General features: G+C 40.3%; 1 protein-coding gene across 1 annotated transcript in view; it reads right to left on the bottom strand.

The window, feature by feature from the left end:
* The window catches only part of FAM162B (family with sequence similarity 162 member B), a 487,692-nt gene that overhangs the window by 22,573 nt on the left and 440,844 nt on the right, over positions 1-24,275 (bottom strand). Inside the window, exon 3 of the mRNA XM_044063658.1 lies at positions 14,174-14,282. Within this exon, the coding sequence (XP_043919593.1) occupies positions 14,174-14,282 (109 nt within the window). The remainder of the gene's footprint in view (positions 1-14,173; positions 14,283-24,275) is intronic.

Below are 24,275 nucleotides of genomic sequence, written 5' to 3'. Positions count from 1 at the left end.
CCTGATCACACTACTGTTTCTTTATGCAAGTCTGACAGAACTGGCAAAGCTGTGCCTTCAGCAACCATACCTTTGTATAATGATCCTAGAGTATTCAGTAAGTATGGGAAGAAAGTTTACACCTTAGTTGTTAGAGCTTTAACTATTTGGCACACATGCTGTTTTATAAAATTGTTATTTTAGAACACATACAGGAAGACTTACAGTATGTTCCTAATAGTGATATTACTAATAGAATAAAACAGAAACAAGAGAATGGTCACTACTGTGCATATAACAGGAGTGCATAGTTTGAATGTACTTATGATGCTGTTAATGCTACATTCATGGCCAACATGTCAGTTGTCTTGGGAATACTTGTGTAGTGCAGAACTGAATCTTGTTGTGATGATAGAGGGAGACAATAATTTTATTTGGTGAAGTTCATATTATTGAACAGAAATGTAAAACCAGATTTTTTTTAAAAAGACTTATATGTATACCCCTACTTCTAAACAACAAGAATAATAAGAAACCATTTCATGGGACTGGGCATTTTTAGAATTTTCAGTAACTGCAATTCATGTTACACAAGGAAAGGAAGATGATACCAAGAAACTTTTAAATGACATAGTGATATGGGAACAACTAAGAGGTAAACTGCAGATTAAATTTCTTCCATGGCAGTATATTGCTATATACAACTGCATTTGTCAGACAATAAAACAAATTTATTCTGCAGAATTTCTTCAAACTCCACAAATGCAGCTTCTTCCTGAAAAAACTCCTTATCAAGTATAACTGTTAAACATTGATCTGTTTTGTAAGTAAGGAAGGAATATTCTTTTCAAGGCTTTTATTCCAGGCTGTTTCTAGTTCTCAGCTCCTCAAGACCAGTTCTAATCTGCCAAATCTGACCACTTTCATAAATACAAATTCTATTAGCATAGCAAGTTTCATTGAGTAGAATTTTTACATGACAGCTCTAAGCAACAAAGTTGCTTATCTTCATATTCCACTGAAACCTTCTCACAAGAAATATCTTGAGTTTCAAATAACACAATGCCATTTTCAGTTCTGATTTCTGCCATTTGGATCATTCCCAAGCTTCCAAACTATTTACCAAATGGCCAGCTCTAGTGTTTGCTGAACTATACAAGCAAACCTTTACCAAATATCCATGTCTAGAAGAGTGATAGTGGCTTGTAATTAGCAGGGTCAGCAAGAGAAACACCACAGTGATTGTTCTTCAAACCTAACAAACATGACTATAACAGCTCTCAACACATCTCCAACTCATTCATACTTCCTGCAAGCACTCTCCACCCATTGCCCCAAATCTATTTAATGAGGCCCCTCACCTTTACTCCAAACTTAGTCTGTTTAACTTCATTTCACCTCAAACCAAAACAAAATTATGTGGAAAATGCTCTCCAAAAAGAAGTATCAATAATTCCCCAATACACTAAAATCCTTCTAGGAGTATACATTCACCCTACTCCTGGTCCCACCTATCACAATGAATATCATGACAAGTCTCCTCCACACCCTACTCTAACCCTACAATGGTCAACCCCCAACCCTGTTAATCTAACTTTTGCTGCCATAAATGTTAGAAGAAACAAAAAATACTGAACTACATGCCTGGATTATCCAACATAAGTCTGATATTCTTGCTGTTATTAAAACTTGGCTTACACTTGGCACAAATGACTCCAAAATTACACCCCGCAGGCCATCTGTAATGACCATATAAAGAGGAAAGGTGGTGGCATTGCTTTAATATTTCCCAGCAACTACCACATTTCAACAGTACAAAAATTAAATTCAACAGGACTTCTTATAATTTTCCTGAAATTAAACAGTTATAAACAAGTATTAAACAGTTATAAACAAGCATATATTACTGTTCTTTACATCGCTCCTGGTGACAATACAGCTATACTGGAAGATATTCTACATTGGACATTCATAACAATTTCCACAAGAAATACTACTACTAGGTGATGTAAAGTAATTTGGTTGGACAGAAACACTAACGCCCCACATCTTATGTGAACTTATTTTCACAAAACTAATTAATAGCCCCATACATTATAGCAAGACATCAAATTCCCTATAAGACTGCATCCTAGTATCAGACCTTGGCAAATACACCACCTCTGCTACAATGTCAAACTCCCTCAGTGATCCTCTCCCCAATATATACAATCAGACATCTCACACATCCACTTAAACAGAATGTTTATAGAACAATATGGAAAGTTTCCAAGTTTAACCCAGAAATATTAATTACTAACCTATCTTCTATTGACTGTAACTTCCTAAAAATCCTCCCCTTAGATGACACTGTAAATGAATTCAGTACAACTTTCCTGAATATCCTGACCAGCCTTGCACCTTCTAGAAGGAAGAGACTAAAAACAAATAATGCAGATGGCTATCTAAACAGAGTAGAGTACTAATGCAGGATACAGAAAGAGCATGAAAAGTACGGCAAAAATATAAAACACAATATTTTGAAAACTTCAGAATGCTTCACAATTGTACTAAAAAGCAAATTAATAAAAACAACAAAACAACTACTATAATAACTTTCAGAATAATAGTAAACACAACCATAAAAAATTATGGACAGCAGTTAAAGAAATCTAGTATCCCGACCATAAATTCAACCCTAACTCCTCTCCCAATAACTCGTCACTCGAAAATGCAATACAATTCAACTCTTATTTCATAAATAGTATATAGCATCCTTAACCAATGATTCCCCAGCACTTAATCCTATCCTTGCCCAGTAGCCACATATAACCACATTCACTTTCACCTTCAAACCTGTACCCGCATCCTAAATTAAGACTACTCTTAAAACACAAACCATGCTTTACTTCAGCTGATGACCTTCCAAACGAATACCTTAAAATAGCAGCTGATAGCATTGCCTACCATATCTCAATCCTTATTAAAAGGCCAATCCAGGAATCTCACATTCCCTGTCTATGGAAAAAGCCATGCATTATCCCTCTGCACAAAGGAGGAAATTCAACAGACATTAGTAACTTTAGAGCAATAGCAATCTTATCCTCCACTCTCCAAAATACATAAAAAATGTATTCAAAAACAATTGCTAGACTAACTCCTTCAGGGGGGAAGTACAGTTGTGTAAAATCTTACCATAAAGGTAGATGTTCTTCTCTTCACTGTTGCAGTATTCATTATAATGGGGATCCCCTGCCAAGGATGGCCCTATGTCTGGCCAGTATATCAAAGCCTTTAGTTTGCTTTAAGGTACGGTGTACATCACAGGTATGTTCCTCCCATAATGTAGGGCATAAAGGTGATGACCGGATGTACTGTCCTCAGAACTGAGAGCCCCAGTAGGAATGCCAGTCCAAGGAATAAAGAGCTGATCAGTACATACAAAAGAGAAATGGACCAGGGACGGAGGGAGTGAGTGAATACTGCAACAGTGAAGAGAAGGACATCTACCGTTATGTGAAGGTTTTACACAACTGTATTAATTACAATAGGGAGAGTGCCAAAGCTCAGGAAGAAGAGAGGGAGCAGAAGAACCAGCAGAGCTCTCTAGGAACCAATGAAGGATGGCCCTAGCAAAACCAGCTCTAGCTCTGGAAATTCCATCCAACTTGTAGTGCTTGGTAAATGTATGCACACAAGTCCAGGTAGCTGCCTCAAGAATAGAGTTAGTATCCAAACCCTTGGAAAAGCACAAGAAGAGGCAACAGCTCTAGAAGAATGAGCCTTTACAGAAGAAGGAAGGCTCTTACCATGAAAGGAATAATAAAAAATGGCTTTAGAAATCCAAGAAGAAATAGTTTGCTTGTTCACAGCCAATCCTAAGGACCTAGGATGAAAGTAAACAAAGAGCTGATCAGCTGATCAGATCTACAAAAAGTCTTAGCCCTATCCAAACAGAATCTGAGTTGTCTATGCACATCCAATGTATGCAGCACCTTCTCACTGGCAGACTGCAGAGAAGGGAAAAGGTGGGCAAATTAACAGACTGATTAAGAGACTACTCATTCACCACCTTGGCCACAAAAGGATTAGTAGGAAGGGACACCCTTGTCCTTATGAAACACCAAAAGAGGAGGAAAGGCCATAAGGGCTTGAAGCTCAGACATTCATCTGGCAGAAGTAAGGGGTAACAAAAGTACAGTATTCCAAGAGCACTGTTGCAAGGAAACTGAGGCTGCAGGGTCAAAAAGAGCCTGGGTCAATTTGTCTAAAACAAAATTAAGATCTCAGGGAGGAGGAACAGGCTTCCTGTGAGGCTTAAATGAAGGACACCTTTATGGAATTGTTTAGCTTCAAATATAGAAGCTAAATGAGGTAATAAAGGCAGACAATCAGAACTAGCTGATAAGTGGGCCTTAACAGAAGAATAAGCCAACCCATTGAGCAATTCCCACAGGTAAGATAAAACCAAAGGAACATCCAGAGAAAGTGGATCCAGTGTATGAGAGACACCAAACAGAAAACCTCTTCCATTTGGATAAGTAGGATTTCCTAGTAGTGAGTTTCCTGGCCTCCTGCAAGACCCCAAGTATATCCTCAGAAAAAATGTATCTATGTGGAATCAAAATGCTATCACCCACAATATCAGTTGAAGAGTGGGCAGGTGGGGATGGATGAGAGATCCCTTGTCTTGTGTGAGTAGGTCCACCCTGTGATGTAACTTGTGATGCTTGCCCTTGGCTAAATGCAGAAGAGGGAACCAATGCTCTCAGCCAAAAGGGAGTCACCAATAAGATTTTGGGAGCATCCTGTTGTATTTTGCACAGGACCTTTGGAGTGAGTGGAAGGGGAGAGAAAGCATAAAGAAACCTCCCCTTCCAAGAAAAAGAGAGGGTGTCCACCTTCCAAACTAGCGGAGCTGGGACTCTGGCACAAAACAGAGGAAGTTGTCTGCTGAAAGGAGAGACAAAAAGATCCACTTGATGAGTACGCCACTGGTAGGCAATGTCCAGAAACATATCCTTGTGAAGCATCCATTCATGGGATTGGGTTATAGACCTGCTCAGAGAGTCTGCGACAATGTTTTGACCTGAAGGAATATACACTACCTGAACAGTCATTTGGAACCAGATAGCTAGTTCCCACACTAGCATTGCCAACTGGCAAAGATGATAAGACCCTTGTCCCCCCATTTGTTGACATACCACATCACTGTGGTATTGTCTGCAAACATCTTAAGAGGTGCTGGGGAGAACAGGATTAAAGGCCTGAAGAACCAGCAGAAGAGTTATCATATCTCCTTTTATGTTGTTGTGGACTTTCTGTTGAGGAGTTGACCAGACTCACTGTACCTTTAGCAAACCAAAATCTGCTTCCCGGCCCACATCTGAGGCTTCTGCAAACAGCTCCTGAGAGTGAAGAGGTGGATGAAAAGGGAGCCCTGGATGGCGTCAACTGCTGAATCCACCACTGAAGTTCGTGCTTGAGACATGGAAGAAGAACTAAAAAAAAAAAATCGATGGGATGAGAATGCTGAAGTCAAACTGACTTTAGAAACCAGTGAAATTTTCTCATGCATGTGGAGTTTGGCAAAAAGGAGCATAGAAACACTGGAAGCCATGAATCCCAGAGCTCTCAGAAATTACCTTGCTGTTATTGAGGTCAGAGGAAGAAGGGACTGAAAAAAGGAAATGAGAGTTAGGGCCTTGGGAGGAGGCAGGAATTCCAGCACAGGGACAGTCTGGATCCCGCACCCCAGAAAGACATGGTCCTGAGGAGTTAGAAAGGACTTTTTGAAATTTATAGTGAACCCCAGGCTCTGCAGATGGGGGATTGCAAAATGAAGATTTTGCAACAGAGTCTCTGGAGAGGATGCGTGAAACAGGAAGTCGTCTAAGTAGGGAAAGACTTGGATCCCCTTAGCCTACAAAATCAATCAAAGGAGCACTGCATTTGGTGAATACCCTTGGGGCAGTAGAAAGGCCAGAAGGGCAAAGCAGAGAACTGAAAATACCAGTTAGCAACAGAGAAAAGTAAAAATGTCCTGAAGAGGGGATGAATTGGGATATGGAGATAAGCATCCTTGAGATCCAGAAACACCATGTAAACCTTGGGAAGCAAAAAAGGGAACAAAGTCTGAAGGGACAACATTCAAAAAGAGAGAACCTTCAGAAATGTGTATTTAGATGAAAGAGGTCTAAAATTGGTCTCCAAGTACCCTTTTTCCTGGGTATTAGGAACCTTCTGGAATAAAACCCCCTCCCCCTTTGGGAAACTGGAACTTCTTGAACAGTACCCAGAGTCAAGAGATCCTGAAGCACCCATGGAAAGGACAGCTGTTCCTGAGGGGGCTGTGGAATTTCCACAGAAGGGGGAGGAGATTTCCAGATCATGAAATACCCTTGGCAGATAATGGACTAAACCCAGGAGTAATCTTTAACAAAACAGGGAGAGATAGAGAGAAGCGAAGAGAAAGAGGAATGTGGCTGGGAAGAATAGGATAGTCAGACAGCACCTATAGTTTATCATTAATAGGAGACTTCTGAGACACAGAATAAGAAGCTTTAGCAGGAGGAAGTCACTTCCCACTTTTCCTGCTCTTGGGGGGAGGGCGAGGTTGCCTACAAACAAAGGCTGGCTTATTGGGGCAATTTCTCTGAAACAGAGACAGGAGAAACAAAAACATGTTTAAGTTCCTGTAAAGTTTTGCCCTTATTCTTAACAGACTTAAAGTGGCAGCAGCTTCACCAAACAAGTGTTTATTATCCAGAGGAGCATCCATCAGCTTAGCCTTAATATCATCAGGCAAAGGTTGAAGCTGAAGCCAAAAATGTCTCTGCATCATAGACTCAAAAGCAACAGCCCTAGAAGAAGCATCTGCTACATCATAATTACACAATGTAATGACAAGCCACCTGGGACGAAGGCCCTAACAGGGAAAGATAAGTCTTCCCTTCAGCTTCAGAAAGATCAGAAATTACCTGACAGGCCTGGGAAAGAAGAGCCAACATGTACCTGGGCATATATTTGTTTGATAATTGACCACCCTAAAAGCTAAAGTAGCAGATGTATAAACCTTTTTCCCAACCTTTCCATAGTTTTGCTAGCTTTATTAGAAAGTAGTAACTTAGGTGAAGGCATCAATTGAGATGGCTTTTCAGAAGCCACAGACCCCACCAATGGGTCAGTAGAAGCGTACTTGTAAAGAAATTTACAGTCTTCAGGCACCCTATAAATTCTATCAGGTTTTTTGGGGGCAGGAGGCTGGAAGGCATCCAAGAATGCAGCCAGAACAGGAGGTACAGCAGAAGACCTGGGAGAATCCATCTGCAGGAGCTCACAATAGCTTTTCTGTACTGCAGAAAACTGAGCACAATCCCATTTTGAAAAGCTCCAATATTCTAGACAGTGTCCCCAAAAGAAGTCTCCTCAAAAAGAGTATCAGGACTAGTAGATTCCTCTTCCTCAGACCCATAATCTAAAGGTGAAGAAATCAGAGAAGTAAGCAACAGATTTCTCATCTGAATCCACCTCCTCCTCAGGGGAATCCTGTTCTCTGTGTCCTTTAAGGACAGTGGAAGGCCAAAGGGGAGCTGGGACAAACTCCCTGAGGAGGTTTTAAAGCCATCAAAGCATTAAACAACCCCTGAGTGAAATGTTGCCATTCACTCTGTGGGTCCTTAGGAGCTGGAGTAATATGTTTAGTGTTCTGCTTTTTCTTTAAGAGGACATCTGCCTTATGAAATGTAGAAAGCTCCAAGTCCAGACAGAATTCAATAAGTGTAGTAGGAACTTCCTCCATGACTAAAATTTGAGGAACACCCCTAGGCCCCTTGGAAATAATCACCTGTGGTTTCCCCCGAACATCCGATATGGACATCTGCAAGGCTTCCAAGGATGTGCTTAAGGTTGACTCCCCAATAGCTTCAACTCGGTCAAGGCCAAATAATCCAATGATGGAGCCAGACAAACCTCCGGGCTTTCACTTGCCTCAGGGGAGATGTCCAGCAGCAGCTGTACAGCAGAAGAATCAAGCCTAGATTTCTTGGCCTTCATAGATGGCTGCCCCTTGGACCAAGAAGTTCCTTTCCATTATGTCTTTAGCTAACAGCTTAAGATGTTGATTCTCCAGATACAAAGTGAAAGAAGAAAGTCTACTATGGAGGGTCTTGGAAACAAAGGTGTGACAGATTGAACAGGACATATGGTTGTGAGAAGCACAGAGGCAAAACAAGCAGTGCTCATGGCGGTCTTTATAGGGAACCTGTCTCCCATACTGGCATTTACCCTTCTTGGATGATGTGAAACCTACAAGCAATAAAAAAAACAAACATAAAGATAAGATACAAAAAAACCCAATGGGGCACTTATCCAAACAGCTTGGTGAACCAGCAATGAAACAGGCATTCAGACTGACGATCTGGTGTTCAGATTGGTGACAAAAAAGTTCTGAGGACAGTATGTCTGGATGTCACCTTTATACCCTATGCTACACGTGGAGTATGTGTGACATGTAATGTACCTTAAAGCAACCTAAAGGCTTTGGTATAATGGCCGAACATTGGGCCGCCTTTGGCAGGGGATCTCTATTGTAATGAATACTGCAATAGTGAAATGGGAATGACACCTCCTATCCCCACACATGTTCTGTCCTTCCCATAATACTAACACTGCACATCTAACCTATATAGATGTTGTTAATAAATCTAGAGATAACTGCAAACTAGTCTCCTCATTTCTAGACTTTGACAGAGTTTGTCACAGCAAGCTTCTACTTCAAATGTCCTCTTTAGGTCTCTCTCAGCCCAACCTGCTATGGTTCAAAAGCTACCTGGCGAGTAGGTATCAGTCAGTAATATGGCAATTCACGCTGTCTCCTTATCTGCCAGTACCACTGGTGTACCACAAGGGTCTTATCCTTAGTCCTATACTCTAACGTTCTCACCAACATCCTCCACGCATCCACATAACAGCCCTCTCTAATACAGTACGCAGATGATTCCACACTCATTTGCACATCTGACAACATGGCACACATACCAAAAAAATACTTGGGAAGCTTTAACAACAACTGAAATATGGCTTTGTAACTCACAACTCATTCTCAACCCTAAAAAAAAAAAAAAAAAAACACTACCACTTTTTTCTCCAAATCCCTCTCTTATGAAAAAACAAATTTAAAGTCCTCTCTCTAGATAATAAAACTACTGAAGTCAATTCTCATAGCAAATTATTAGAGATGATAGTGAATGATAATTTTAAATTCAACCTACATATACAAAATTGCATAAGAAAAAAATCAGCAAAAACTAGAGAAGTGCCAAAACCTTTCTCGCTGACACAATTAAAGCTATGCTTGCCATTACTTATCTCCCCACACGTCTTTATGGTGCTCCCATTCTAACAAAGTTGCTAAATTTGCAGGAAATACCCTTTTCAGAACCCAATACTGCATAGCATTAAAAGCCAAAATTGGTTAGAACTACACCATCAACTAACATATACACAGCTTCATACCACCTATAAAATTATCCAGAATTCATCTGCTTGTTCAGCACTAAATAACATTCTAAACAACTATGTTCCTAGTCGGTCATTATGACCCAATGACCAAAAACTCCTGTCGGTCTACAAACCTATCAAATATGTGGGGCACTGGTTGTACTCGTACCTTGTTGCTAAGGCCTTGAACTTCTTGTCTCTATCCATCAGGTTAATACCCTCCCTTAAGGGGAAATGGGAATGGTTGGTGGGGTGCAGTTGGAATAGAATTTGTCCACAAGAATGTCGGTAATGTCTCTAGTGTTACAGAAGTAGGTATCACTTGAGACAAAAGTAAAAAACAATTCCTGTTTAGGATACCAGAACACTTCAATTGGCTCATGACAAAAAAAAAAAAAGTTTAACTTCCCATTAAGGGCTTTCATCTCCAAGAAACGTAATCCGAAATGGATTGATCCCTGAATGTACAGGAATAGTTAGGGGCCAAAAAGCAGACTTTTCATGGGGAAGATCTTGGCAAGATTTAGATTTGAGAAGGGAGGGAATATAAGAAGGATAATGGGGGATGCATTTCTGAAGACAAGACTGAAGACCGATACCTCTGTGTGGCCAGGGGAAGAGTTTGGTCAGGTATTGGCATTTGCAAAGTCCAGAAATGTCTGGGAGAATTTATTGCAAGTAGTAGACATTTCCTAATTTATATATGGATAGCTGGATTTACCATAAGAAATATATTTGTCAAGTGCTCAACTTTTCTAACTGACTGAGGTATTTTGTATATTCTGAAGGGGTCACAGATGTGAATGTGACTGGTTTGCTTTTTAAATATTGTGAGCTAATTTTTTTACAGTGCAATGAGAGCATATCTTACCATATCACCCACAGACACACGTACACTTTTCTACCCTTTTAGCAACATGAAACTCAACAAACTCAAGTGCTTATGTTTGGTAATGACACAGCCCAAGAAATTCAGTCTGGTTAAGTATCTTGTTCAGAGTCAGACAGTGTGTAATTAAAGACTGAAGGACTCAATTCATGTCTAAAAGATGAGGTCTGTCAGCAGTCCATAGCCTTAAACATTGATTCTAAAGTTACACACACACACACACACACACACACACACACACACACACACACACACACACACACACCTCATCCTCAAGCACCATCGCTCGCAAGTGTCCAATATGTGCAGAATGCCCCTGATCTTGCCTCCTATTTTTATACTCTCTCTCATAAAAGTTTAGATTTTCTGGTAAATCATGAAAATTATGGTCAGTCCAAAGCCAAGTATTAGAGCTGCATGCTTCTTATTGAACAGAAAATGCATACTGATGCAAATCCTGTTTTTCTATTACCTCTAAGTGAATTGGAGCAATATTTAAACATTGTCCTTGATTTCGGCCCTTAGCCCCCCTCCCCAATTTTTTGGTTTTGTAGGAAACAGAAAAGAGAAGAAAGCTCAATAATTATTCACAGACTCTTGAGAGGTGATCACTGTCTAACCTACAAGGCCTCAAAGGATCCAGTCCTGTGCAACCACTAAACATCCTCAAAACCCACTCAAAATATATCAACTTCTACCATTACATAAATAGAACCTGCTGGCAAGATAAATAGATATTTATGCCAGAGGAACTTTTTATGAAAAAAAAAAGTTAAATGGATGTAAAGCAAAGTAGCTCCCTGACCCTTTAAGCATAACCTTGATGAATGGATGCGCAGTTATGACTACATCCTGGATCTGACCCCTCAAGCCCTTATGGAAAGGGGTCAAAACTAAGTATAAATGATATCACTAGGTACCTTAATTCTGGGGTATTATGGCTAGGCTGCTAATGGTCCTCTGGATAAACAGTCTAATATTAATCTATGAACATATGAACAAAGACGAAGAGAGGTAAGCCATGCACACATACAGACACGATAATATTAACATTTATAATTACATAGTTACATAAACCCATATAAATGCCAAGACATGTATACAGATATATAGGTATATGTGGACATCATCAGACAAACGTATACTAATACAACCACATAAGCAATAATGCTTGTATAGCTATAAACACCTATAAAGTCACACAAAATGACACATTTTTAGTGTTATACATACAGATATAGCCTTAACACACAGAGAGGGATTCATAAATAGATTTTCCATAGGAAAAACTAAGGCACAGGACCTTTTGGTGAATTTTGCTCCATGCTAATGCCAAAAGGATGGCAATGTCTTATTCATAAACTTCCTGTCCAGCTGGTGGAAGCATGTGGTGTGACAGATTCTCACCGATGTGATCCATGCAGAAAAGCAATGTACGGTTAGATGCAAATAAGCACACTATGTCCTGTTCAACCCTGTTCCTGAATCCTAAACTTCCACCAGGTAAACCAGTAGTGCCATCTGGGCACATGGCATGTAGCATTCTTTTGCAGACATACCTGTATCCTGCCCCCTCTCCATTAGAGGGTGCAGCACCCTGAATTTTTTTTATTGTTAACTCTATACTAGTTAGAGCATGTACCTTTGGATACTTCTGTTCATTGTCACCTACCCACCCCACATTTGTGCATCTCCTGCTGAATGTCCGGTTCTGCTAGGTTTGCTCATGTGTATGGCATGATGGTTTAGAATATTAATTATATGCAAATCACCTGCATAAACACTATATTCGAGAATCACTCCTGAATGCAACATTGAGAAATAGTATGAAGAATAATTCGGCGTAGCCCAACAGCACAACTAAAAGTCTCAGACAATGGGATGGGATGCCCTGCACAATACATATTCTGCACACATGCACAAGGCTAGAAGGAGGTGCCCCTGGTCTAGTTGTGTCAGTTTTGAACTAAGGATGACTGACAGTGGTTGTCTCTGGGCAATCAGCAGTATATTATGGGAGGAAGAATGGTATATCTTTGAACAGGCAGCATCAGATGTGAACTAGTTGGATTTGGGAAAGGGTTATCCAAGAACAACTATCACTACTTTATACAACCACGGGCTCTGGAAAGGGTTATCCAAGAACAACTATCACTACTTTATACAACCATGGGCTCTAGCCATAAACACTGGAGTCCATTATATGGAGGTTATATATTATGTACTCAACATTCTACTATGCAAGCTTCACTAACCATCTAGCTGAGAAGGGGCCAACTTGGCTATGTAGTAAAGGCTATTCCTGTATCAAGTTAACTTAATATATTCATTGCCTAAGCAGACCTCAAAGAGATGAGGTCCACTAACGATTCTACATTGTGTAGTTTAGCCTGTACTATGCAATGCAAAATGACTTCTTTAATTCCACACATATAGCACATAAATACTCACTTGCACAACTCAAGACAGAGACAAGCATTTATTACATATCTTTAAATACCAATAAGTAGTTCTACCAGTAAACAGCCCAACAAAAATATCAGGTACATGATAATTTCTCTCTTCATTTACATTCATTCGTTTCAAGATTTTAAATACCTGCAAATAGTGAGACTGCAAACAGAAGTACGTATGGTTTGCATAGCTTCCTGCTGACTTTCATTCATTTTCTAATGCGCACTTTATGCTGTACAGGGTCAGGGAGGATCCAGAGCTTACCTGCTCCAGTAATTTGTCACTAAGGCAGAGAACACTACCTAGAGAGAATGCCACTCCACCACATCACATACAAGCAAAAGACACAAACACCTACACTTGTTGGTAATTTAGAGGTACACCTAAGCTGGATCCTGGCCACAAAAACAAAGAAGAAAGGGCATAAAGACTCTGGAAAGATGGAATATTCAGCTGGGAAGTGAACTGAATGTGAGGCAGCTACACTAAGTATGGCACTAAAGTATCTAACAAAAAGTTTAGTTAATAGTTGAAACCAACTGGACACGCACACAATTAAGGAATGTTAAGAGAACTGTAATTTGGTTAACTGACCTTTTCCAAAGTACACACTTGAAATGGAGAGTGCAAAATTGATGCTAGGCCTTCTGAATATAACATGGTCACAGTTCCCTGCTTTACCAAGTATGATATGATGTCCAATAAAATGTAAGATATAATGAAGGGGAAATTCCTTATTATTTTAGTATCAGAAATTAACTGTATTACTTTTTGTTTAATTGTTTTTAAATTATTAAATTAGAACACTACAAATTAATGTCATCTATCACTTCTACCATCTGGGATGCTCCTTTCCACTACATCCAACATGTAGGTATTCTAACCTCTTAAGAAGCAGCCACTACAAAACTTAAAAAGAGACAAAGCCAATCACAAATGGAGACTGCCTCCCTGGAGGAAAAAAACAAAACAAAAAAAAATATTTCTTATTCTAGAACTGCACCTAACAAAACCTAACTATAAACCACCCACAGCGACTACTAAGTCCTGTACTAGATGAAGCCAAACAGTGATACCAGCCCACTGTATATACTATGCAAATAATTAAGGCGAATACATTCTACTTTAATACACACCCATATCACGCTCCAGTATGACAATCACAAAGTGATATTGTATGATTTTGATCTTCTCTGGTATACATTTTTATGATTTAACTTAATTGGTGGATAATAATGTATCTTTCATTGCGCAGATGCTTGTCAAATGTCCATTGTCATTTACTTCGGATCTATCTTGCTCCCAGGCCATGTCTAAAGAGAGATGGTTCATCATTACTGTTATTAAATGCATTTCAGAATTATGACCTACCTTTTTTCCTGATACCACCATAACAATGCAGGCCACAACTGTGATTCCCATCATGAGATAGCAAGTCTTCACTCTAGCCCTGTTTCGTGCTGCATCTAACAGTTCCAACCTACAGAGCAGAAATGAAATATTTTAGTAAGCTGTGTCTCGGTAATGCAATCATTCTTAAAAAAAATACTTTATCCTGACTGTGACATTCCACTGGTACTGACAGGATATGAATCCCACCACTGTCAACCAAGGGTGAAAAAATGGCAAAATAGTCACACAAGTCTGTTTCATTTTACTGCAAAAGTACAAAGTGGCCCAAAGAGCATGAAGGGAATGTGCATGTTTCTTCAGTGTATGAGCTTCAATCCTCCACAGCTGGACTGGACTGTACTCAGGTCACTTATTGAGCTGAGTTTTTGGCTAAGAAAACCCCCTTTCCCCTACCTTACCACTATCTTTGTGAATCAATGTTTTTCAGCGCCTCTTTCTTATACATTGTAATTGCCTTTCTTACAAATTATTTTTACATAAGCAAAATTCCTATTAAAGATTTGCAAAATTCTCCGGATTCCTATCAGAAGACCGAAGGCACATTCTGTCGAATGTGTCTTGGTCAAACTTCAAATTTCGAAAACCCAAAATGACGAAGCAGCTTTTAAGTAAATTCTTTTCCTTGGAAAGAAATGGCTTGGCCGCTTCCGTCACTTTGCTGTTTTTGGCACTGTAGTGCAATAGCGGAGTTGGTAAATTTAAGTAGGGGGTGTGGGGTTTGAAGCCCCCCACTTAAAATAGTGTTTGGTCTGTTTTTTTTTTTTTTTTTTTTGGGAACAGCGATTTGTTTTTCCCTGGGAAAAAAATCGCTGTTCTGGGTGTTCGCTTATTTAAGTTTTCATTGTTTTGGGTTCATTATAACAGCGTTCGATCTTTTGATCATTCGCTGTTATAATATAGACCCAATTCTTCAAGTCCCCAAAGGTTTCTTTCTGGCATGGAAACACTGCCACCACTCTATGTTTAGGGCCAGAGAGACTTGACTGGACTCAAATTAAGACAGATATGAAATCAGATCCAATAATACCTCTTTCACTGGCAGTAGGCTTTAAACAGTCTCATGGGAAATTTCTGCCGCACAGTTTGTAACCACTCTCTTCTCAGATAAACAGTACAAACATGTATACTTATAATAAATAAACAGCTGAAAGATTATTAAGTGAGCTTTACTAAAATAATAAAGAAAAATGTAAATACAGATAGGGTGCATACAAAGATAAACAAAGCTCCAGACACCCAAGTTCTCTGCTAGAGCTTACTGTAGACATTCTATGCCTAATAATTATAGTTCATAGTTTCATAGGGATGTAGTAGGCTAATGACCACTGAAGTCTTTAAGCCTAGCCATCCATCCCAAATCAAAATTAAAAATTAGATCTCTCAGATTGTTCTAGCACCCAAGACATCATCAATATCTAGCACAATCTGTTGCACAGCAGGATGTACACAGTTATATAAAATGTCTTTTTCCTAGCCCCCAGTGGTCATCGCATGACATCATTTCTTGGGCACTGGAAAAATCAGTTTTTACACGTCATTGGCAGAATAGTTGCCAACACGCGTCCAAGTCTGCTTCCTTCCCCTTGAATCCATCATGATGTTTTAATGATATGCAAGGCATTAAGTTAATCAAATATTGTAGCAATTACATTCCCAACAAGGGGCAGTTCCTGATCTTTCATCTTTGTTTACTACATTAACAAAAGAATCTGGAAATCCAACACACTTCAAAAGATACTCCCTGTTCTTCGATATTCAGAAAGCCAAAAGGCACATGTTCCTCTAGCCATGAGAACAAAACAATGAATGCAGATGAACTGGGGAAAAGAGAAATAGTAAATTATATTCGCACTCTTCAAGAAAAATCTTGATTGGATGGGAAATGGGAAATTCACCCCGGGGATCACCTCTGTGGCTCTGCTCGACAGTGGCACTGGAAAATAATTTTCTTGTGTGGCAAAAGCCAGGGTACCTTTTTGGCTGGGCTTGTATAGGCCCCAGGGCCGATAGCCTAGTACCTACCTATGAACCTATTACAGTTTTATATAACATTTTTGGCTCTCTTCCCTTCAGCTTGGCAATACCCCCAGCTTCACACTGATCACCTGCCTTCATTCCAAAACATTCACGGTTGTGATTTTGAAAAGTGGAGCTCCATATTATATATAAATATACATTTGTTAGCCAGGACAAAAGCACTGATCCACATGGTCCTCTGTCAGACTCAGCTTGGGAGCACTGTCTGGTTAGGTGACTTGCCATAAGTCACAGAGTAGGTAAATATACACTGAGGGACTCAAACCATAGACTATAAGCAGCAGCTTGAGAACAGCTCTTTCCTTTAAACCTTTGTGCTAAACTCCCAGATGATATATTCATATCAACTGGTATGAAATAACTGTATTATGTTGAACATTTTATAATCAGCTGTACCTTAAATGTCTAAGTGTAGCTCTCACCCCTTTGATATCTATAGTCCTTCATAAGTTCTTTAATAAGATATACACATTTTATAGTACAGTTATAGGACCCTCGTATGTAATTTAAAAGGCATAATTTTAATAAAGAGCAGCATAAAGGTAGTTTAGTAAATGTAATGCTTCATTTTCACTGTTTCTGTGTGGAAATGTTGTTGCTTTTAGTACCAGTTTGGTGTAATGCAATACTAAAAGCTACCAGGTTACTGAACACTGTATCTTGTCAGTATACCTGCTGACATAACTACTGCAGCAAACTGTGCCCAGATTAGTAGAATATACTATTACTACAGTGAACTGACACCCAGATTAGTAGAATATACTATTACTACAGTGAAGTGACGCTCAGGTTAGTAGAATATACTATTACTATAGTGAACTGACACCCAGATTAGTAGAATATACTATTACTACAGTGAACGGACACCCAGATTAGTAGAATATACTATTACTACAGTGAAGTGACGCTCAGGTTAGTAGCATATACTATTACTATAGTGAACTGACACCCAGATTAGTAGAATATACTATTACTACAGTGAATGGACATCCAGATGAATAGAATATACTATAATACAGTGAACTGACACCCAGATTAATAGAATATACTATTACTACAGTGAAGTGACGCCCAGGTTAGTAGAATATATTATTACTACAGTGAACGGACACCCAGAGTAGTAGAATATACTATTACTACAGTGAAGTGACGCTCAGGTTAGTAGAATATACTATTACTATAGTGAACTGACAACCCAGATTAGTAGAATATACTATTACTACAGTGAACGGACACCCAGAGTAGTAGAATATACTATTACTACAGTGAACTGACACCCAGAGTAGTAGAATATACTATTACTACAGTGAAATGATGCTCAGGTTAGTAGAATATACTATTACTACAGTGAATTGACATCCAGATTAATAGAATATACTATTACTAGTGAACTGACACCCAGATTAGTAGAATATACTATTACTACAGTGAAGTGATGCTCAGGTTAGTAGAATATACTATTACTATAGTGAACTGACACCCAGATTAGTAGAATATACTATTACTACAGTGAACGGACATCCAGAGTAGTAGAATATATTATTACTACATTGAACTGACATCCAGATTAGTAGAATATAGTATTACTACAGTGAAATAATACCTAGATTAGTAAAATATACTATTACTACAGTGAACTGACAAAATACACTGGTTTGTTAGTATTACACATTTTGATTATATATTTTATTTTTATGTTAGATTTGACAACCAGACAAGTGAAATGGTGTAAAGACTATTTTCAGCCACAATCTGGGCCAATGAGGTAAGACAAACAATGAGCGATATGACATTACACATACAGAGAAATCAGCACTTCCTGAGTAATTGTCCAGCAGTCACATGAAACATGAATCATGCATGCCTACTACAACATTTATACAATACAAATATATGAAGCTGATGGAGAAAGTAAATATAACAGTCACAATATTTACAGGTATTACATGCATTATTTACAGCTAACACAGAATATAAACACCTGGCAAAATGAACCTATAATATATTGTGCAGATCTCCCAGTAATTATTCTAAAGTACGTATGTTTGAGTGCTTGTAATAGGTTCATAGATAAGTACTAGGCTATTGGCCCTAGGGCCTATATAAGCCTAGCCCACCCAAGAAAATTATTTTCCTGTACCCATGTCGAGCAAAGCCACAGAGGTGATCCCCAGGGTGAATTTCCTATTTCCCAGCCAATCAAGATTTTTCTTGAAGAGTGCTAATGAGGAGCTTTGTTTGATGTAGATATGTAGTTTGTTCCAGAGTACAGGAAGTCTCTGAGACAGGAATCTATCCCTCCAGCATGTTCTGTTTATTGTGGCGACAAGGTTTAGGCCCTTAGAGTATGTAGCTCGGAGGGATTGGGATTTCTTTAAGTGGAGCATGTCCCAACAGCTCTGGGTTTGACATAGCTTTGTATGTTAGGCAGAGATTGCCTCTGAGTAGACGATATGTGACAGAGTAAAGCTGGAGTTTTTTTGAGATGGTCTGCATAGGGCATCTGTTTGAGGTATACAGCTCAGCAAGGTCCTGCCTGGTGCCCTGCAGAGTTCTACAGCAGCAGAGACAAAGGAGAGACTTTGGAGTGATTAAGTATCATTTTTCTGCATTTTCTTGCTGCCTCTAGCTAATTCTGCCTAAAACGCCAATTTTCTAGAGTTTCTGTGATTTAAAAAGCTTGTTTCAGCTACATATTGTACTTATTTTACTGCCTGCACTTTAACAAAGTAATTTTTGTGTTTAAATTACCTGTTTAACTGTTGTAGGCTATACACTCAAGTGTGATAGCCATTTCTGTGCATTTAAAGTGTTTTTTTGATTGTATCTGCTTTATTTTCTGAAAAAAAAAAACAAATACTTGTTTTCCCGCCTTTCTAAGCTAGTTTAGTTCAGTTTTCAGGTTAGTGCTGAATGCAGGGCTGTGTTACAAGTTTCTGTGTTTGTCCATACCTTAACTTGGCTAGAAGGAAGTTTCTCTGTTCACTGTGAGAGAGGGAGCTTTGAGCAGCCTATCTATCCATGGAGGAGTGGTTTCAGCCCAAGAAATTAGTAGTTTATTGGCCATTTTGGGCTAATTTCTATCTCTTTCATTTCCCTGCTATAAAACCCACGTTTGCAAGGTTTTTGTGCTAGTATACAGCTCAGCAAGCTCCTGCCTGGTGCCCTGCAGAGTTCTACAGCAGCAGAGAGACAAAAGGGAGACTTTGGAGTGATTAAGTATCATTTTTCTGCATTTTCTTGCTGCCTTTAGCTAATTCCGCCTAAAACGCAGATTTTCTAGAGTTTCTGTGATTTAAAAAGCTTGTTTCAGCTACATATTGTACTTATTTTACTGCCTGCGCTTTAACAAAGTCATTTTTGTGTTTAAATTACCTGTTTAACTGTTGTAGGCTACACACTCAAGTGTGATAGCCATTTATGTGCATTTAAAGTGTTTTTTTTATTGTATCTGCTTTATTTTCTGAAAAAAAAAAAATATATATATACTTGTTTTCCCACCACCTTTCTAAGCTAGTTTAGTCCAGTTTTCAGGTTAGTGCTGAATTCAGGGCTGTGTTACAAGTTTCTGTGTTTGCCATACCTTACTTGGATAGAAGAAAGTTTCTCTGTTCACTGTGAGAGAGGGAGCTTTGAGCAGCCTATCTGTCCCTGGAGGAGTGGTTTTAGCCCAATAATTAGTAGTTTATTGGCCATTTTGGGATAATTTTCATCTCTTTCATTTCCCTGCTATAAAACCCGCATTTGCATGGTTTTGCACGCCGGCAGCGCCAGTTACCTAGGGTATAACTATTCCCAGCTCCACAAAGTCTACTGTTCAATTTTTCCCTTGAAACTAGACAAACTTTCAGCTTAAGCACTCAAATCAGTCACTTCTCATCCCTGCAATTGCCCAAAACTCATAGCAAGCATTAATAAACCTTAGCAGTAGACCCACCTATACTGTAGAGAAGGACAAGGCTCTCTATTCGACCTTACCAGCCAATCAGTAAAACAGTTCACTGTACCTATCCAGGCATGTCCAAAGGGCAGTTTCAGATGTACTCTCCAGTCCAACTGGTGAATCTGGGCATTTTGAGGCAATGTTACAATTGCCTCATGTACACAGACAACCCTCTCCTCCTTCCACCAAACACTAATACATGCGAGAGATGCAATTATACAGACAAACTGGAGGCTAAGCTCTCTCAACCCAAAGACCAGGCAGTCAAGAGGAGAAGGGAATTACTTGCATCACACCACCAGTCTCACACAGACCTATGAAACCAGCACTGGCAAAAAACACACAAATACACAAAAACATACTCAGAGGCTCTAAATAAAAATCTGTAAAAGCAACAGAGACCTCCAAAGCAGACATCCAAGCAACCTCCACCCCCCAACACAAACCATGAAACACATACTTCACAAAACCAGTGTGCCACACAATCACAACCATTAAGGCATAATAACATACCCTACACACTAATAATAGGTTACTCTATAGTCAGGCACACTGACCTCCCACTCACTAGGTTGAAAAAGGAGAAGGTTACTGTTAGTTGCCTGTTGGGTGCCAAGATCCGCCACATAACAGAAGCACTCAGGTCACTCCAGAACAAGTACAAATATGACTGTCATTGTCCATGTTGGTGTGAATGACCTGAGCCATACCTCCCTGGACTACATGAAAAGAGACATGGAGGAGCTCTCTGATCACATAACCCAGGCTGGTATGACCCTGACCCTCAGTAGCATCCTGCCTTCACCAAGAATGATACCATGGTATAGAGAAACAATTATCAATTTCAACAATTGGCTAAGCTTCTGGTGTCATTCAAAGGGGATCCAGTGTCTGTCAGCCTGGGATGACATGCTCGACAAGCCACGCTGCTTTGCTAGAGACAGCTTGCACCTGTCACCCTTAGGCTTTCGAATACTGGCCAAGGCTCTTGCCACCCATATCATGCCTTTTTTAGGCAAGGCTCAAAAGACAAACCCACCGCCGTAAATAGCACAAGTAACAAAAAACTGAGGGTAATGCTGCTCAATGCCACAAGTCTAAACCTCAAAATGCACGCACTCGAGGCACTCCTCAGTATGGAGAAAATCGATATATGTGCAGTAACAGAAACCTAGTTTAAGGCTCCAGAGAGCACCCCAGCACTACCAGGCTACAACTCATGCCATACATTTTGGCCACAGAACCCGGACCGAAATACAAAAGGCGGGGGAGTATCCATATTCATCAAGGATACCCACACATCCAGGTTAGTGGCACAGCAAGATGCTTCAGAGATCATCCATGTGCAACTAACAATGGGAAAAACTGCTATTCAAATTATAGCTTGCTACAGATCACCCACCATGTCCCAGGACCCCCACTCCTCATTCCTGGAAACACTGGAAAACATAAAGGTCCTACCAAACACCCTGATATTGGGTGATTTCAATTATCCAAATATTAACTGGGAGAACTACTCAAGTATGAACTTCCTAACATTTCCTATTATTTATACACTGAAATGCGCTGGATCAACTGGTTAACACCCTCACCAGAGTTGACAACATATTGGACCTGGTCATCACCAACATGGGCGACCAGTGTTCCACACCAGAGGTCAACCCCTTGCTGGTTAGATCTGACCATAAACTAATCACTCTGGATATCCACATTCTGCCACCATTCCCGGTCAAAGAAACCACCGTGAAAAACTTTTCAAAAGCAAACTTCACATTACTTAAGACCGAGGTGGGAAGTTTCAAAGCCCCCATGCTAAAGGATAACATTGTCCAAGCTGCAAAATCCTTTACTAATGCACTCTACGGGCACCTACAAGAATGCATGGATCGTGATATCCCAAACAAAACCAAGACTCACTCCTCCAAAAAAGGAAACCAGTCTGGTGGACCCCTGCCATAAACAAGCTATACAATAGAAGGAGGAAACTAGTACAGAAAAGAGTAAAATCCCAAGAAGGGAAGACATCCCTGATCAGTATCAGCAAGAAACTATGTTCCCTCATAAAATCATCCAAGGCTAGCTTCGAAAGAAAAATTGCCATGGACTCCAATGATAACCACAAGGCATTATTTAGCTATGTCAACAATCTAAGTGGCAATTCTCAGATCTGCTCAGAGTTAGTGCAGAATGACACAAAATACACTGAACCGACTGATATAGCCAACATCCTGGCAGACCGGTTCAGTGCAAATTTCACCCCCCTCTCACCCCCAAAAGGGCCCATAACTATACCAGAAGAATGCAGTGCCCCCTGAAATCACAGACACTCAGGTTAAAACAGCCCTTTCCAAAGCCAAAAACACAGCATCAATGGGACCGGACGGTATCCTAGGCTGCGTCCTACACGAGCTCCAAGATGAAATAACCCCTCACCTAAACACACTGTTTAAACTCAGCCTCTCTACAGGCTATGTGCCCACAGAGTGGCACACAGCAATGGTTATTCCGCTCCACAAATGTGGAGCCACAACGGACCCCAGGAACTATCGCCCTATAAGCCCGACTCGCTTGGTCTGCAAAGCTATGGAGTGCATCATCATGGATCTCATTAACAGAGACATTGGAAGCCTCCAAACACTGGACCCAACCCAGTTCAGCTTTGATAAGGGCAGATCATGCCTCCTAAACTTGGTGGATTTCTTTGAGACGGTTACCAAGGCTAGACGAGGGAAAGGTGGTCCACACAGCCTACCTAGACCTCGCAAAGGCCTTCAACACTATTCCCCACTCGGGTATTATAGACAAGCTCACCAGCCTGAACATAAACCCCTACATCACGAGATGGGTTGCCAACTGGCTCATGGACAGAACCCACATGGTAAGAGTTGCAGGAGCTAGGTCTGACTCTAAACCTGTTACAAGTGGCATTCCCCAGGGCTCAATCCTAGGACCCCTCCTGTTCAGCATATACTTCTCAGAGGTACAGGCAAGCACAGGATGACTATGGCTCACCAAGTTCGCAGACAACTGCAAACTAGGTGCTATAATTGATACTCCAGCTGACACAGACATCCTCCAAAAGGGTCTCACTGAGACAGATACCTGGTGTCAAAACCATGGTCTCAAGCTAAATGCCAAAAAGTGCATAGTCATCCCCTTTGGAAAAAACAAAGTACCCACAAACTACCACATAGGTGGCAGCCCCCTAAATACAGAAGACGTAATAAAGGATCTGGGGACCCAAGTAGATAGTAACCTCTCCTTTAATAATCACATTGCCAAAGTGGTTAGAAAATCCTTCTGTGTGGCCCACCTAATCACAAAAGGGTTTGCATCCAGATTGAAAGAGGTAATTGGGCCCCACTATGCATCACTCATCAGACTCATCAGAGTACAATGCCCCATTTGGGATGTACCTTACAAGACACCTGCAACAACTGGAAAGACCACAGAAGTACCTCACCAAGAGGATCACTGGTCTCAAGCAGATGCCCTATGCAGCTCGACTGAAGAAACTCCAGCTGTACTCGGTTGCATACCGCCTACTCAGAGGTGATGTCTGCCTGACATACAAGGCCATGTCCAACCCAGAATTGATGGACATGCTCCACCTAAAGAAAACCATATCCCCTCGAGCCACATGCTCCAGGGATCTAAACCTCACCACAACAATAAATAGGATATGCTGGAGGGATAGATTCCTGTCCCAAAGACTTCCCATGCTCTGGAACAAGATTCCAATCTACATTAGGCAGAGCTCCTCGCTAACCCTCTTCAAGAGAAACCTTGATGAATGGATAGGAAACAAAGTTTATCCCAGGGATCACTTTGGCTGGACAGAGCACAGGGAACTAATCTAAAGGGGGCGGCGAAAGCCAACACATTCCGGCTAGGCTTATAAATGCAGATAGCCTAGTACCTACCTATGAACCTATAATCCTCTTTGTGAGGTATTTCTGAGGCCTTTCCAGTTGTTGTAGATGTCTTGAGGTACATACCAAAAGGGACACTGTACTCTTATAATGGGTCTAATGAGTGATGAGTAGAGGGGAACAATGACCACTTTTCCTGGATGAGAAA

This window comes from Protopterus annectens, chromosome 1.part0, assembly GCF_019279795.1.
Source record: "Protopterus annectens isolate FY-2018-M chromosome 1.part0, PAN1.0, whole genome shotgun sequence".
NCBI lineage: Eukaryota > Metazoa > Chordata > Ceratodontiformes > Protopteridae > Protopterus > Protopterus annectens.
Note: the sequence above shows the minus strand (reverse complement) of the source record. Positions and strands in the feature narration are given on the sequence as shown.